Raw genomic sequence first — 15,699 nt, 5'->3', positions numbered from 1 at the left:
AAAAACTGTTTAAAGAGATTAATATGGCTATACAAAATTCTCATTGAATAACTGACTTCAAAAGACATACAAAAGATGTTTAGTGTAATGTTCTCTCATTGAGGTTTTCTTGGGGTCTCTGGGAATATTCTTTTTTTTCAATTTAGTAATCACAACAAGGACAGCCAGGTGTTAAAAGTCCAAATCCTTTATTGTCTCCTTGCTGCTGGGCAGCTTTCTAGAGAGCCTTTCAATCTGGCCTTGGTCTTAGTGGGGGAAGTACAGGAGGCCAGGCCACCCACCAGGAGCCTGACTGAAGGTGAATTTCTGTCTTGTTGGCTCCAAGAGTTTCTAGTGCACTTGTCCTCTATAGCTCTTAGTCCCTGCTTATATGCTCCATACTGAATATAAATCAATCATTATATCACTAGGAAACCATTATTTGTTGTAAGATTAAATCAATCATACTGAACCATGCTAAAATAGATAATCATTGTCTCTATCAATTCCACTGACTTAACACTTTATAAGAATCCTTGTTTCAAGGTCAGAGTTCTGGCCCTTAACAGTTCAGCATGTAAATACAATGAAAACAGACAAGCAAGAGTTCACATTTCCTGTTTAAAGAGTGTCAGGAGCACTACAATTTAGATGGATTTTTTGTTGTTTTTATCGTTTTTTGTTTTGTTTTGTTGTTTTGTTTCAACCTATAAACAAAGGAAAATCAGAAGGCTAAACACTTGCATTCACATATTTATTTCATTTTCTCTCTCCCAAGAAGAAAGAAGTTTGCTCTAGCAAAGCTACAACAATAGTCAAAGATAAGTTAAAAAAGAAATTAAGCAGAAGAAATAGTAAGAGGGTACTTGTCTTTCATGTCATCCTGTTAAATGATTGTGTAGTAAAGTTGTTAGTTGTTGGCCTAATATCAGAAGATTTGCTTTTGACATTATGTATGTAATCTTAGGCAAATGACTTAACTTGCCTGAACCTCAGTGCCAACATCTGTGAAAGGAGAGAGTAAGATTAAAAGGAAAGTACAAAGCTGGAGAAAATATTTTACAGCCAGGGTTTCTGATAAAGGTCTCATTTCTAAAATATATAAAGAACTATATCAAATTTAAAATAATATATCATTCCCCAATTGATAAATGTTTAAAGAATATAAACAACTTTCAGATGATGAAATTAAAGCCATCTATAGTCATATGAAAGAATGCTCTAAATTACTATTGACTAGAGAAATGCAAATTAAAACAATTATGAAGTACCATCTCAGACTGACTAAGATGATAGGGAACAAGCTGTAATATTATGGTTCAATAAAAAATGATGAACAAGCTGATTTTAGAAAAGCCTAGAAAAATTTATATAAACTAATGCTGAGTAAAATAAGCAGAACCAGAAATACATTATACACAATAACAGCAAGAATGTGTGATGATCAATTATAAAAGACTTGGTTCTTCTCAGTGGTTCAGTGATCCAAAGCAATCCAATAAGTGTCAGAGTTAGTTCTTTATGACTCCAAGTCCAGCTGTCTTTGAAAAGACATTGTCACAAAGACAATTGGTGAAAGCACATTCTTATAACATTTATCTAAATTAACTCTATTCAATGTTTTAAAGTCATGATTTATTCAAAAGACACAATGAATTGCACTTACTCTCTTTCCTTCCACAAATTTTTCTGAGACTCATCCAAATGAAATTTCAGAGTTGAAATCTGACTTAATTCCTTCTTCGAAGGTTGTAGTATATCATCTAGGCTCAATACAGACTTCTCCATACAGTTGTCATGAAGATCTTTTCTGAAGAAATCAGGACCTTGTAAATCCATAATCCTGGTTGAATCTTTCTGGGTTGACAACCTTATATATTTCCTAGAGAGATAAACACAAATATTATACACACACACACACATCTCCAAAGCAAAACTAATTTATTCAATTATGTAATGCCTGATTTAACAATTATCTCAGGAGAAATATAGAGAAAATAATTAAGGCACATTTCCCTATTTCAAAATATTCAACATAAGATTATTATCTTCTCAGGATACAAAATTGTTCTTTGTTTTGTTTTATTGTGATTTCTGTTGGAACTTCCCCATTGCTGTAGGGAATTCTAAGTATGGAAAATCACTTCACTTATGCAAATCAACAACTCAACAGTTACTTTAACAAGTAGTGTCAAATTTAAGTAGAAATTAGAGTCACAAAACCACCTATAATGCTTCTTGTGGGTACATATTAACAATAATGATAGCAATAAACAAAAACATTATCATCTATATTTTATGTAATTTTTAAAAAAAATTTTCCAATTACATTTTAATTTGTGACAGAGCCATATGTTTGAAACTTCTGAGTTACACTTAGTAAGTTCCCTACAACATTGAGGTAGGGGTATTTATAAGGTCAGATTTATAAATGAGGAAAGTAGAGTCAGAATGGAGGTGATAGGAGAACACAGAGAATTAACAAGATGTTGATTACGGCAAAGATGAAGATTTTGAAGATATGAGGAACAGGGAGGTATAGAATGACAGGCTATATTATGACCATTTAGGGAAATTCCAGACTTATTGATATAGAAGCAAAACACCCATAGGTGATGGGAAGATCATGGTATAATTACCTCCATATATGAATGAGAAGCAGTGAAGGTCATGGGAGTTGAGGAAGTTAATGAGTTATGGGGTTGCTATTTTTGAGGAAATATAAATATATCAAGTCAGTATCCAGTTATAATTAAGATTAATTCCAGAATTAAGAAAATATACCCATCTTACAAATTAATGACAATGAATACAGACCATGCTAGTTATATATATATAAATAACATTTAAATGTATTCTTGTTATGAATTTCCACTGCCACTGAGAAAAAAATATACTTATTATACCTATATACACTACAATATAAGAATGAATAAATATATTATATCACCTTCTAATAGTGGTACACAGAGGCAGTAGTGCTTAATTTTATTCTCCCTTTTCTATATAAGAAGTACTTTACACTCTGAGCAATAGTTGTCAAATAACAAATGGGATGTGTGTAATACACTAAGCAAAATAGTAAGCAGAGAGAAATGAGGCATGGCCCTTCTTATGCTTAGAGCTGACAGAAGAAGCTGCTCTAAATCAGAACAGCTGCTTAAGGCTTCTTCTACATCTGATGGTAATTCATTTCCCCTAATTCCTGAAGAAATTTTAGACTTAGACACTTCCTGAATTTATTCATGTTTAAATATATTTTATTTATATTATAAATTATTTCAGGCAATACCTCTCTCCTTTCCCTTCCCACATAATATCTCATGTGTGCTATTAACAAATTAACAAATGATAAATGACTTTAAAATTCTGTAACTCATTCTAAAAGCATAATCTTTGCTCTACCCATTTAATTCATTAGTATCTGTTAAATATCTCATGGGGTTAATTGAATCTCATTGTTACAAGGATATACAGAATTCCACATTTTAGTTGATTAAAAGTGGCAAAACTATATGTACAAAAGGAATATAGGAGGCAGAGTCAAGATAGCAGAGTAAAAACAGGTACTCATCTGTACTCTTCCCCAAATTTCTCCAAACACCTTTAAATAATGACTGTAAGCACATGGATGGAGTGGAACAATTTCTCAGCTGAAGACAATTTAGAAGGTCAGTAGGGTAAGTCTGTTGCATCAGGATGGAATTGCACCATAGTTCTGACTCCAGCAAAGCAGGATAAGGCCTTAGGGCCTGCTAATCAGTGGCAGCAGGAACAGCAATTTTCAGACCTCACAGCCCACAGACACCAAGGATGACTTGAAAAGTCATCAGGAAAAGTTTGTTTTATTAGAGTGAGGAGGGAACCCCAGAAAACCAGGAGCAAACCTTGGGAGCCACTGAATCAGCATTGCTAACAGCAGCAACAGCTTCTGGAGGGTTCAGTCCAAAGACAATGAGGGAGGTTTAATAGCTGGTCAGAAGGATATTGCAAAAGTGGCTCTCATGCAGGACTCTGTTGCTCTGAACATATACAGACCTGGGTTACAGTTCTGGCTTATATTTCCAAGTCAAGTAGGAGCACTAGCACTCTAGAACTTATAGCTACAGTATATACTCTCTACAACTACAGGAAGGAGTGGGGACCCTCCTTATGGTACCAAGTAAATGGTCATTCACATACCAGAGCAAAAGTCAGGAGCTTAGGAAACATATTTCTCCTTGAATCATACTTCCTTGAGAGAACTGAAAACTTACAGGTCCCTAAAAGGATCTCTGAAAACAGCTGCACAAGATCCATGAAGCTTGTGACTGTAACTTCCACTCTGGAAATCCTACTTAAACAGTGAGTTAATACCCAAATAAATAAGCTAGGAGAAAACAACAGAAAAAGGTGACAAGGAAGATCAAAACACACACTCAGAAGATAACAGAGTCAAAGCTCCTATATACAAAACCTCCAAAAAAATTTAATGGGGGGCAGGGCAGAGTCATGATGTGGAGAATAGACTGGTCTTTGTCTGAGCTCCTCCTGACTTCCCTCAGATCAACACCAGATTGAGCCTCTAAATTGGTTTTGTAGTGACAGAACTCACAAATTTCCAGCAGAAGATATTTTTCAAGAATGTAAGAAAATTTCAAATGTACAGAGGGGAGTAACCAAATGCAAATGTAATGCAAGAATCAGGGCCATGTGGGTGTCTGCATGGTGGAGGAATCTACTGGGAGGCTTTTAGGCAAAATACAGCATCATTGGCTACTCTGTTCTAATTCAGAAGCCAACGAATCAGCAGATTTGCTATGAGACATTCCATATAACTACAGAAGGCAAATAATGAGCCCCTGTACCCCAGCATAACAGGGGACTTGGCCATGCCTATTTAGTACAGAAAGGAAGTCAGTACACTGGCCCAGGGTAGCATAAAGCCACAGTCTCCTGTAGAAGAAGCTTGGTACAATTTCATCTTTATCCTAAGAGCAGATCTCAATTTTTAAAAATGAGCAAAAAAGCAAGAACAGCTCTGACCATAGGTAGATTTTATGGAGACAGGGAAGAACAGATCTTAAACCCTGAGAACATTAAATGCAAAACTTCTCTAGAGGAAGCCCCAAAGGGTGATATGTTTACGTGAGACAGCAATCCTTAATTAGAGACTCTCAAGGTAAAAAGCAAAAAAAGGATTTATTACTATCTATCAAGAAAGGGCAATTTCCAACAGACAAGGTGTCAGTAGAGAAATGCAAAGAACAAACTGCAAACACAGAATAATATAGAACCTAATGCAGAAGCTCCCAACTGCCTTTCTGACCTTTTCTCCCATTGGCTGGCAAGTTCCTTAACCAGGCACAAAATATCAACCCCAGAGCTCACTTTACCTATTAGTTACTTAAATGCTAATGAAAAGATGGGGAGGGAGAGAAATAGGAAGAATTTTTTTTTTGTTTAAGATAATTGAACACCTGCAACTTTTATCTATAACTCAATTTGTTATTACAAAGTCTCAAGCCATAATTAGGGAATAGGTCAAGGCCACATTCTTATGAGAGGACTTCACTTTCTAGTTAGGTAATAGTGGATAGAGCATCAGTCCTGAAGTCAGGAAAACCTGAGTTCAAATATGGTCTCAGACACTTAACGCTTCCTAACTGTATGACGCCCTGAGCAAGTCACTTAATCCCAATTGCCTAATTGCCTCAGCAATAATAATAATAATAATAATAATAATAATAATAATAATAATTCTATGCTTCCTCTTTATTTATTAACTTTTGAAGACCTCTCAAATCATTCTTGATGCATTTCTTCAATCATCTTGTTCTTTGTCTCCAATCCTCTGAACCCGTTTGTCCTTTTTCTCTAGTGGGATGCATCCTGGTTATTTTAATACTCCAAGTCTCACTGGACCTCACCCTCCAAGTTGTTCAATCTTTAGTATCCTGACCATTGATGTTTGTACTATCTTTGTGATAATCTGTATCATACAGCAGAGGCAATACAGAGAATAGTATGACTCCACTTAAAGATATCAGCAGGAAGCAAAGAATCACTTTCTACCAGCTGTGTCCAGACCAAGACCACCAAGAGATATTAAATGGTGAGGACCAGATCTAGAATGGGACATGGGCTTATTTTCTGATATCTTTGGCAATTTCTTTTACTACTTGTTCATTATCATCGATTTTCAAACAGTGAAAATTTAATTTCCCACAAATCTTATTTAACCAACAAGTAGTCTATTACCAATCTATTCTGGAGTACTATTTCTCTAGTCTGATTGGCCTGGTCTGCTAACAAATTTAATGCTTTTGTTGTTTGGTTATTAATTATTTCAATCATTTCCTGGGGTCTAATGAGTCTATTCAGCATACAAATCATGGTTCTGTATCCCCAATGACAAATTCCCAATATCAAAGGGAAACGGTAGCCTTTTACAAACTGCTTATAGTCTTCTACTTCCATCCCAGTCACCCAGGCAGCTCTCCAGTTCTTAGCAAAGGGAAAGTCCTCTTAAGGACTCTAACCATTTAGTCTCTCCTTCCCCTGCACCAGTTTCTTGCCACAACTACTTTGTACACAACTAACTTGAATGATTTCACACTTTTTTCTCAGCTGATTTATCTCCTGAGACTCTGTATTCACTAGCCCACTTCCATTTTTGTTTTGTTTGAGTTTCTCTCCTGGAGAATTTATCTTAAGAGTGTGAATTTCTGGATTGAGTCCAAGGACCACTGGAGAACTCTCCTGAGGGCATCTCCCCAAAAATTTGATATGGGAGAGATGCTTCACAAATAGGAAATATCTTGGGTGAGCCCACAAAATTGTGTGAGACAGTGACCCTTACCCAAAATAAAATCAGAAACTCTCAAAGTAAGAAGCAAAAAAAGATTTATTATTATCTCACAAGAAAGGGCCATTCCATACAGACAAGGTGTTAGCAGAGGAGTGCAAATAACAAACTGCAAACACAGGATTATATAATCCTAACATAGTAGCCCCCAACATACAACCTTTTCTCATTTGACTTCTCTGAGGTCTTCATTCAGTTTATCCCATTTAATTTGGTCCCCAACACATAAGAGTCTCTTGGAAGAATTAAAAAAGGAATTTTATAAGAGAGTTAGAATAAAAATGGGGAAAGGAAATGAGAATTTTGCAGGACAGTTTGTGAGAGGAAACACAGAAATTATTTGGAGAAAACGCCATAAAAAATTTATTAAAATGAAAAAAGTATATAACTACTTATAAAATAGATTTGACAAAATGGAAAAAGCAAGCAACTCTTTGAAAACAGAATCTGTGAACTGGAAAAAAAATCCAATGACCAAAACAAGTCATTTAAAAATCCAATTGGCACAATGTAAAAGAAGATAAAAGAAACAGCTAACTGAAGAAAATAATTCACTAAAAATTAGAATTGAACTAATGGAAATGAATGACTCAATGAAACATCAAGAATCAATTAAGCAAAACTAAAAGAAGAAAAAGAAAAAAGAAAAAATAGAAGAAAATATCTCATTGCAAAAACAACTGATCTGGAAAATAGATTTAGGGGAGAAAATCTAAGACTTATTGGACTACCTGAAAAACATGATTAAAAAACAGAACCTAGACAACATCTTTAAGGAATTCATCAAGGAAAACGGCCCTGATGTCTTAGAACCAGAAGGTAAAATAGCTATTGAAAGAATTCACCGATCATCTCCTGAAAGACATCCAAATGAAAACTCCAAGAAATATCTTAGCTAAATTTCAGAATTATGAGATCAAAGAGAAAATGTTACAAGCATCCAGAAAGAAATAATCCAAATATCAAGGAATGGCAAACAGGATTATTCAGGATCTATGCAGGAGCAGTTTCCATTTCAAAGGATAAAAGGGCCTGGAACATGATATTCTGAAGGGCAAAGGAACAATCCAAGAATAAAGTATCCAGCAAATTTAATCATTATCTTTCAGGAAAAAAAGATATATATTCAATAAAACAGATGGGTTTCTTTTAATTCTGATGAAAAGAACAGACCTAAACAGAAAATTTGATAGTCAAATACAAAACTCAAGAAAAGCATTAAAAGGCAAAAAGGAAAGAAAATATATGTTTATAAAGGTAAAAAAAAGTTTACATCTCTATGAGGGAAGATTATATGTTTAACTCATGAGAACTTTGTCTCTATTATCAGGATACTTTGAGGTGGAGGCATCATTTGATTTTATTTTGTGAGATAAAAAAGGAACTAGAGGTGGAAAGAGGATACTAGTGGAAGAAGAGAGAAAGAGAGGCAAAATAGCAGTAAATTACTTTGCATGAAGAGACAAAAAAGACCTATTAAATTAGAGGGAAAACAGGGAGGGGGATGAGCATTGTGTAACTCTTACTCTCCTTGGGTTTGGCTGCAAGAGAAAATATTAAACATATTTAGCTTCCAAGAGAAACATGTCTCACACTATAGGAAGGTAGGAGAGGAGAAGAGAAAGGAAAGGGGGGGAGGCTAATAGAAAGGAGAATAGAAGTAGAAGGGGAAAGAGATAAGAAGGGGGCTGTAAATGGGGAGGGCTGCTTGAGGGAGGTGGTGGTCAGAAGTAAAACACTAAGGAAGAGTGAAAGGGAGAAAGGAAAAAGTGTAACTTGGGAAAAATAAGATGGAGGGAAAAGCAAAGTTAGAAATTTTATATGTGAATGTGAAGGGATTGAATTTTCCCATAAAATGGAAGTGGATATCACATTGGATTGGAACAAAAACACCAATATGTGTTCACATGAACCACATTTAAATCAGAGTGATACAATACATTAAAGTAAAAGGCTGGAGCAGAATCTATTATACTTCAGCAGAAGTGAAAAAAGCAGGGATCATCTAATTTCATCCAAGAGAATGACAATATATCAAAATTTATGGGATTCAGGAAAAGCAGTTCTCAGGCAAGTTTTATATCTCTAGATGTTTACTTGCATAAAATAGAAAAAGAGAAGATCAGGGAATTGGGCATGCAACTAAAAAAGCTAGGGAAAAAAAAAACTAAAAAGCTCCAATTAAATAACAAATTTGAAATTCTGAAAACAGAAGGGGAGACTAATAAAATTGAAAGTAAGAAAACTATTGAATTAATAAATAAAACTAATGTTTTTAATGAAAAATAGATAAAGCTTTAGTTAATTTGATTAGAAAAAGGAAAGAAAATCAAATTGTTAGTATCAAAAAAGGAAAAGGGTCAAATTTGCACCAATGAAGAGGAAATTAGAACAATAATTGGGTGCTATTTAGCCCCAACTGTATGCCAATAAATCTGATAAACTTAGTGGGATGGATTATATTTACACAAATATAAATTGCTTAGATTAACAGAAGGGGAAATAAATTATTTAGTCTCATTTTAGAAAAAGAAATTGAAAAAGTTACTGATCATTTCCCTAAAAAATATCTCTAGGACCACATGGATTTATATATGAATTCTACTTTTAAAGAACAATTAATTTCAATACTATGCAAACTATTTGGGAAAATAGGGAAAGAAGTCCTACCAAATTCCTTTTATGACACATACATGGTGCTGATAGCTAAATCATTTCGGGGTAAAACAGTGAAAGGAAATTATAGACAAATTTCCCTAATGAATATTAATGCAAAAATTTTAAATAAAATGCTAGCAAAGACATTACAGCAAGTTATCACCAGGATAATACACTATGACCAAGTAGGTTTTATATCATGAATGCAGAATTGGTTCAATATTAAGAAAACTATTAATATAATTGACCATATCAATGACGAAATTAACAAAAATCATATGATTATCTCAATAGATGCAGAAGCCTTTGACAAAAATCTGTCACATATTCATATTAAAAATATTAGAGAGTTTAGGAATAAATGGAGTTTTCCTTAAAATTATTAATAGCATCAGTAGATAAATGTGGAAACTAAATTATCAGTCTTTGAAGATGATATGATAGTATACTTAAGGAATCCTAAAGAATCAACTAAAAACTATTAAAAACAATTCACATCTTTAGTAAAGTTATAGGATACAAAATAAATCCATAGAAATCATCAACATTTTTATATGTTACTAGCAAAACTCTAGCAACAAGAAATGTAATGAGAAATTCTATTTAAAATATCTGTAGATAATATAAAATATTTGGAAATCTACATACCAAAGCAAAGTCAGGAACTATGTGAACACAATTACAAAACACTTTTCACACAAATAAAGTTCAATCTGATCAATTGTAAAAGTATTGAGTGTTCATGGGTAAGCTAAGCTAATATAATAAAGATGGCATTACTATCTACATTAATCTACTTATTCATTGCCATACCAATTAAACATCCAAGAAATAATTTTACAGAGCTAGTAAAAATAACAAAGTTCATCTAGAAGAATGAAAGGTCAAGATTTTAAGGGAATTATTGAAAAAATGCAAATGAAACATGCTTGTTTTTATCAGACCCAAAGCTATATTATAAAGCTTTATTATATAATAAAGTTATATTATAAAGCAAGGGGAATCCAAATCATCTGATACTGGTTAAGAAATAGAGTAGTTAATCAGTTGCATAGGTTAAGTTCACAAGACACAATAATCAATGAGTATAGTAACCTAGAATTTGATAAACCCAAAGACCTTAAAAGAACTCACTATTTGACAAAAATTCCTGGGAAAATTGGAACTTAGTATGACAGAAACTAGGCATTGACCTACACCTAACACACTATACTAAGGTAAGGTCAAAATGGGTTCATGATTTTCACATAAAGAACAATTCTATAAGCAAATCAGAAGAACAAAGGATAACTTATTTAAAAAAAAATTAAATGTTCTTTAGAAGATGAGATTATTTTATGACAATTATCCCTTACCTTCTTGCTTATATCTTCTTTGGGAGAAATCTGTATGTTTCCCAAACTGATTTTAGGAGGATCATATTCCTTAGCAGTCATTGAAAATTGAACTTCCTGTGGACAGGAATCTTCCACATGATTACACTTCTCCTTCCTGAGGACTTCAGCATCCAATAATACCTTTTCATTAGGTGAACTTTGCTTCTTTTTCAGTGTGCTCAATTCCTTCATTGTCATCTCTAACTTTATTCTCAGCTGCCGTCCTTCTTCCCTGGCTTTATTCCTTTCTATTCGTATTTTGCTCCATTTCTCTCTCCAGTTGGCAGTGCAATCTGACCACCAACGCATGGTCTTTTCCATCTGGGCAGCTCTGGCCTTGACTTCTTCAAGTTCTTGAATTCGAAGCTCTTCACAGATATCCCAGTCATTGCTGCCATAGGAGTGAGCACAGAAGTTCCTGGCACCATTTGTATACATGCTTTGGTTTAGTAAGTAGGAATTACAGGGATCATGGAGTGGTAAGGCAAGTGACTGCTTCACAAGATGATCTCAGTGAAGATTGCTGGAACTTAAAAATTTGTGTTTCTTCAATTAACTTGCGGATGGAATTTAAATTCATTCTTCACTGTGTATGGCCTTTAAAAGAGAGAATAACAGTATATATATATATATTTAGTCTAATGGCTATGATATCCAGATTTATTTGAAAAATAAAATGTAGTATCTGTGAAGACTGAGTTAGCACTCTGGATACCTTAGAATCTGCAAGAGTCAGGATAAACAAAAGTCCTTGCTCTTTATTCTTGGTCTTTAAGGGTAGAAGTGAAGGGAATGGACACAGGATCTCCACGACCTTCCTTCTCCTCCTCTACCACCAAAAGTGACTCTGGCTTGTCCTACTCCACCCCCAATCCTTCCCACAATTCTCTGTATACACTAAAAGATGGAACCAGCACAGAATAGTGGGAAGGGCCATTTTCCAAGCATATGCTAATAGAGTATTGTCCAATTGGTTATTAGCCTTAAGTGCTCGGTTGTCCAACCCCAGTGCATAAACTCAGAGTTTCAGCCCTTTACAAATATCATCACATGTAACACAAGGGAGACTATTTCACTGGAGAAAAAAAAGTAAATGAAGATTTTTATGGATTTAGTATTTATCTTCTCCCCCCAAAAAATTCATCCACATTAAATATATTTAAAAGTAAAATAGGATGAAAGCTATCTTCATTATTATTGCACAAAGAAAGTTCAATATCCCCCCTTTTGGAATGTGATTCTATCTCTGTTCTCTTTCATCCTAAATTTCATTTGAGGACCAATTTCAAACTGAAAATGAAGCCTTTTTCTCTACCCCTTGATCATGTGATTTTTCCCATCATGGAAATGATGACCTATTTATGAACCCTATTGTTCACTTTTCCCTTATCCATTAGACTTTGAAAAGTCTTTCTTTTTCCCTAGGTGTATTTTGAGGAAGTTCTGACTCTTCCTGAAAGAAGTCTAATCAATTTAAAACAAATATCAAAAGGAACAGAACAAAAGATCCTCAAATCCTCCTTAATTAGTAATCATTTGATTTGCTGATGCAATAGAGAGCAATAAAGAAGCAATAAAAGCTAAAGGTATCATCAATTTAAAGTTTAATATAGAATTTGATTTGGAGAGAACCTTGGAGATCATGTAATCCAAACTTTTAATTTACAGGTAAAGAATCTGAGGCCCATAGAGGTCAAATAACTGAGCCAAGGTTATATGGGTAGTAACTTCAACCCAGGTACAGTGACAACAAATACAGTAATCTTTTCACTGTAACAGACTGCCTTGAATATGAATTATTTTTTTAATTTATGAAAGAAAGTAATAAAAGAAAGTTTTCTTTATTTTTTCACTTATCAGTATTGCCTCACAAATTAGAAATATAAAACATAGAAGGCAAAGTGAGACAGTGGAAAGTGTAGCATGAGATCTAACTATACCAGATCATCTGCAAAACATTAGTGAAACTATAAAGATGACAACAAAAAGGTGGAAAATGTAATAGATTTGCTACTATTTCTGTTGAAACCTATTTTCAAAAGTGATGATAGTGGAAAGACCATGTTTAGATAGCACTTGATGTGATATATAAAGATGTTACAATGGCATTTAGAGAGGAGAAGCAAAGGAATCAAGAAAGTTAATAGTGTTCCCCAATAGATTCACTTATAACTCCACTTGACCATTCTCTGACAATAAATAACATATTCATTCAATTGGGGTGATTCTAAATAATAATTTTTGTCTTTCTTCTCTTAAGGTATAAATTTTAACTTTTGGTTTTAATTCAGTTTTGATGTATTATTTCTTTCCTTTATTTTTTTTTGAATGTTAAGACACTTGCCTATCTTAATGCCAGCAGAATCTCTCCCATTTTCCATTATCTTTAAGATCATAGATCTTAAGTAATCACATCCACAAGTTCTTTTAGTTACCCAAATCCAATTTATGGAGAAAAAAATGGTTTCAGTTAAATAAAGTTAGTGAAGTACTCTTTCTCTTTATTTATGTTGAATTTCAATTAAAGACAAGATAATATTCTGGATAGGCCAATATATTGGGAGTCAGGAGATTCAATTCAAGTTCTATATATGTTCATGCAATGTGTTCAATAAATGTTTATTGATGATGACCATTGACCTTTCACTGTGTAACCAAATGAAAGACTTTATATTTATCCAAGCTCAGTGTTCTAACAGGATATGATATTTTAAAATCTGAACTATGTCTTCCAGTTTATTAACTATTTAACTAAAGTTATCTTAAATTAAGTGAACATTAACTTCATTCAAGCCATTGGTAACAATGGGAAATAACACAAAGAAAAGCCAAGCCCATATCCCTTGAATATTTCATGATAGGTTTCTTGACATATTGATATTAAACCACTAACTATTTGTTAAGTCTGATTATGCTGTCATATCAGAACTGAATGAACTATATTGAATTCTTTGACAAGACGTTTTCCATTTCTTTTTGCTTTTCTCCTCTGCTAATATGTACCTTGATGTTTTATCATTTTTAGAGATTATCTTGAAATTCCAAAGACTATGTCAGAAAAGCTCAAGCACTAGATCTTGCTTTGGTAAATAGTTCTAGAATATAAACCCATAAGAAGACCATGTGTTTGTCAATATTAAAAAGACAGTTAAAAGATACAGTGATAGATATAGATGGAGGAATAGAGATAGATTATATGGGTTAAGATATAGATGTCATATAGATATTGATATAGATAAACAATATACTCTATATTATGGTACAATTTCATGTCATAGTCTGAACATTAGGAGTGATTTTATGTACTTGACTTTTCCACTGTGGATTGTTGGCTAAAACTCACTTTGTAGTAATCATGAATCTCCTTTGAGGAGGGTCTGTAATTTTCACCAAAAGGGGGAAATTAGCATAGTATAATATATAAGCAAAAGTATCTAAGAATCTTACAACTTATATGAGATCCCTCTTTAATTCACACTTTCTTGACAGTAGCAAATACGTTTGACCAATCAGATTCATTGCACTATGCCTCATTGCTTTAATATAAAAGATCAGAAGTTTAAGTTATTTCTTTTTTTTTAATATTTAAAGGAATTTTGAATCACTTGGACATAAAAAATGAGAATAAATTTTAATTTGTTTTCTTCTTGGGGAGGGAAGAGTGTCTTAACCTATGATTTCACTGATGCAGGAAATTATTGGTTAGAAAATTCCTTTTACCAATGCTAATCAATATCTATGCGGCAATTTATAATACTGGAGAATTTCATAGGATTCTGAGAGACTAATTTTGCAAATGTGTCAGAATATGTGTCAAGGACACAAGTTGGAAACAAGTCCTGGGTAGTATGAGGTAAGCTCCCTATCTATTATGCCATAACCTTTAGTAATATTGTCTAGAATTGTATCAAAAAGAGAAGTCACTGATCTATGATTCAAAGAATATCTAGTCTTTTCCAATATTAACTTTCTACAAAGCTATAAATATTTTAATGGCATGAAATAATCAATATTCTTTCTTAAATAGCTAACTTATCACCTACCAGAAAATTTTTAAAGAATCTTCAGTTCATAAAATACCATATTAGAAATAGTTCCCTCTTTTCAAGGACAGAATTAAACAAACAAAAATGGTCTCAGTAAATTGAAGAAATATCAGCCAGCACTATCTTCCATTAAGAAATACCAATCCAACATTTATTTGAGGTTGCATGAGAATTTGATATCAGTAGGACACAATAAATATCCAGGATCTTATATCTTCAAATTATTTTCTATTTCTTTTCATTTCTTATGTGATTTGCTCTAAATTTAAATGTCCTAATCTGTATTCTTTATAATAATAATAATAAGAGCTATGAGAGGAAAGGAACATTAATGATGGTGGAGAAGCTTCTCAGTGTTAATACTAGTTTTTCAATTATCTTTGCTAACAAGCTCCAAATGCATATAATAAATTTAATACCCATTCTTCTAATATGTCTCCAACTCGCCTATATTGATTTCCTTGTTACCTATAGATCTGTATAGTACCTAGTAAAACTTTTTTAATATATTGCATTATAAGTGGAGAAACAAAATGAATACAACATAGACTTCTGGGCTTATCTACCAGATAGATAATATCTGATGTTATCTGATATATCAAATCAGATAGATATATTAAATATCTTATTGTCAACAATATTACAAGATGACATTTTCTATATATGTGTACTGTATCTACATCTTTGCTCTCATTTTTGTATTCATTTCATTATGTTTCAGATCACAAATACCTTTTCTATAACCAATCCACCTTTTTTCCACTTAATGAAATTCTAGCACTTCTGATTCCCT

The 15,699-nt window shown here is 33.2% G+C and overlaps 1 protein-coding gene across 1 annotated transcript in view; it reads right to left on the bottom strand.

The window, feature by feature from the left end:
* The window catches only part of CCDC102B (coiled-coil domain containing 102B), a 525,678-nt gene that overhangs the window by 429,459 nt on the left and 80,520 nt on the right, over positions 1-15,699 (bottom strand). Inside the window, 4 exon segments of the mRNA XM_031946694.1 lie at positions 1,646-1,818; positions 1,820-1,861; positions 10,840-11,347; positions 11,349-11,457. Of these exon segments, the coding sequence (XP_031802554.1) occupies positions 1,646-1,818; positions 1,820-1,861; positions 10,840-11,347; positions 11,349-11,440 (815 nt within the window). The 5' untranslated portion in view covers positions 11,441-11,457.

Source organism: Sarcophilus harrisii, chromosome 1, assembly GCF_902635505.1.
Source record: "Sarcophilus harrisii chromosome 1, mSarHar1.11, whole genome shotgun sequence".
In the NCBI taxonomy this organism is placed as follows: Eukaryota; Metazoa; Chordata; class Mammalia; order Dasyuromorphia; family Dasyuridae; genus Sarcophilus; species Sarcophilus harrisii.
Note: the sequence above shows the minus strand (reverse complement) of the source record. Positions and strands in the feature narration are given on the sequence as shown.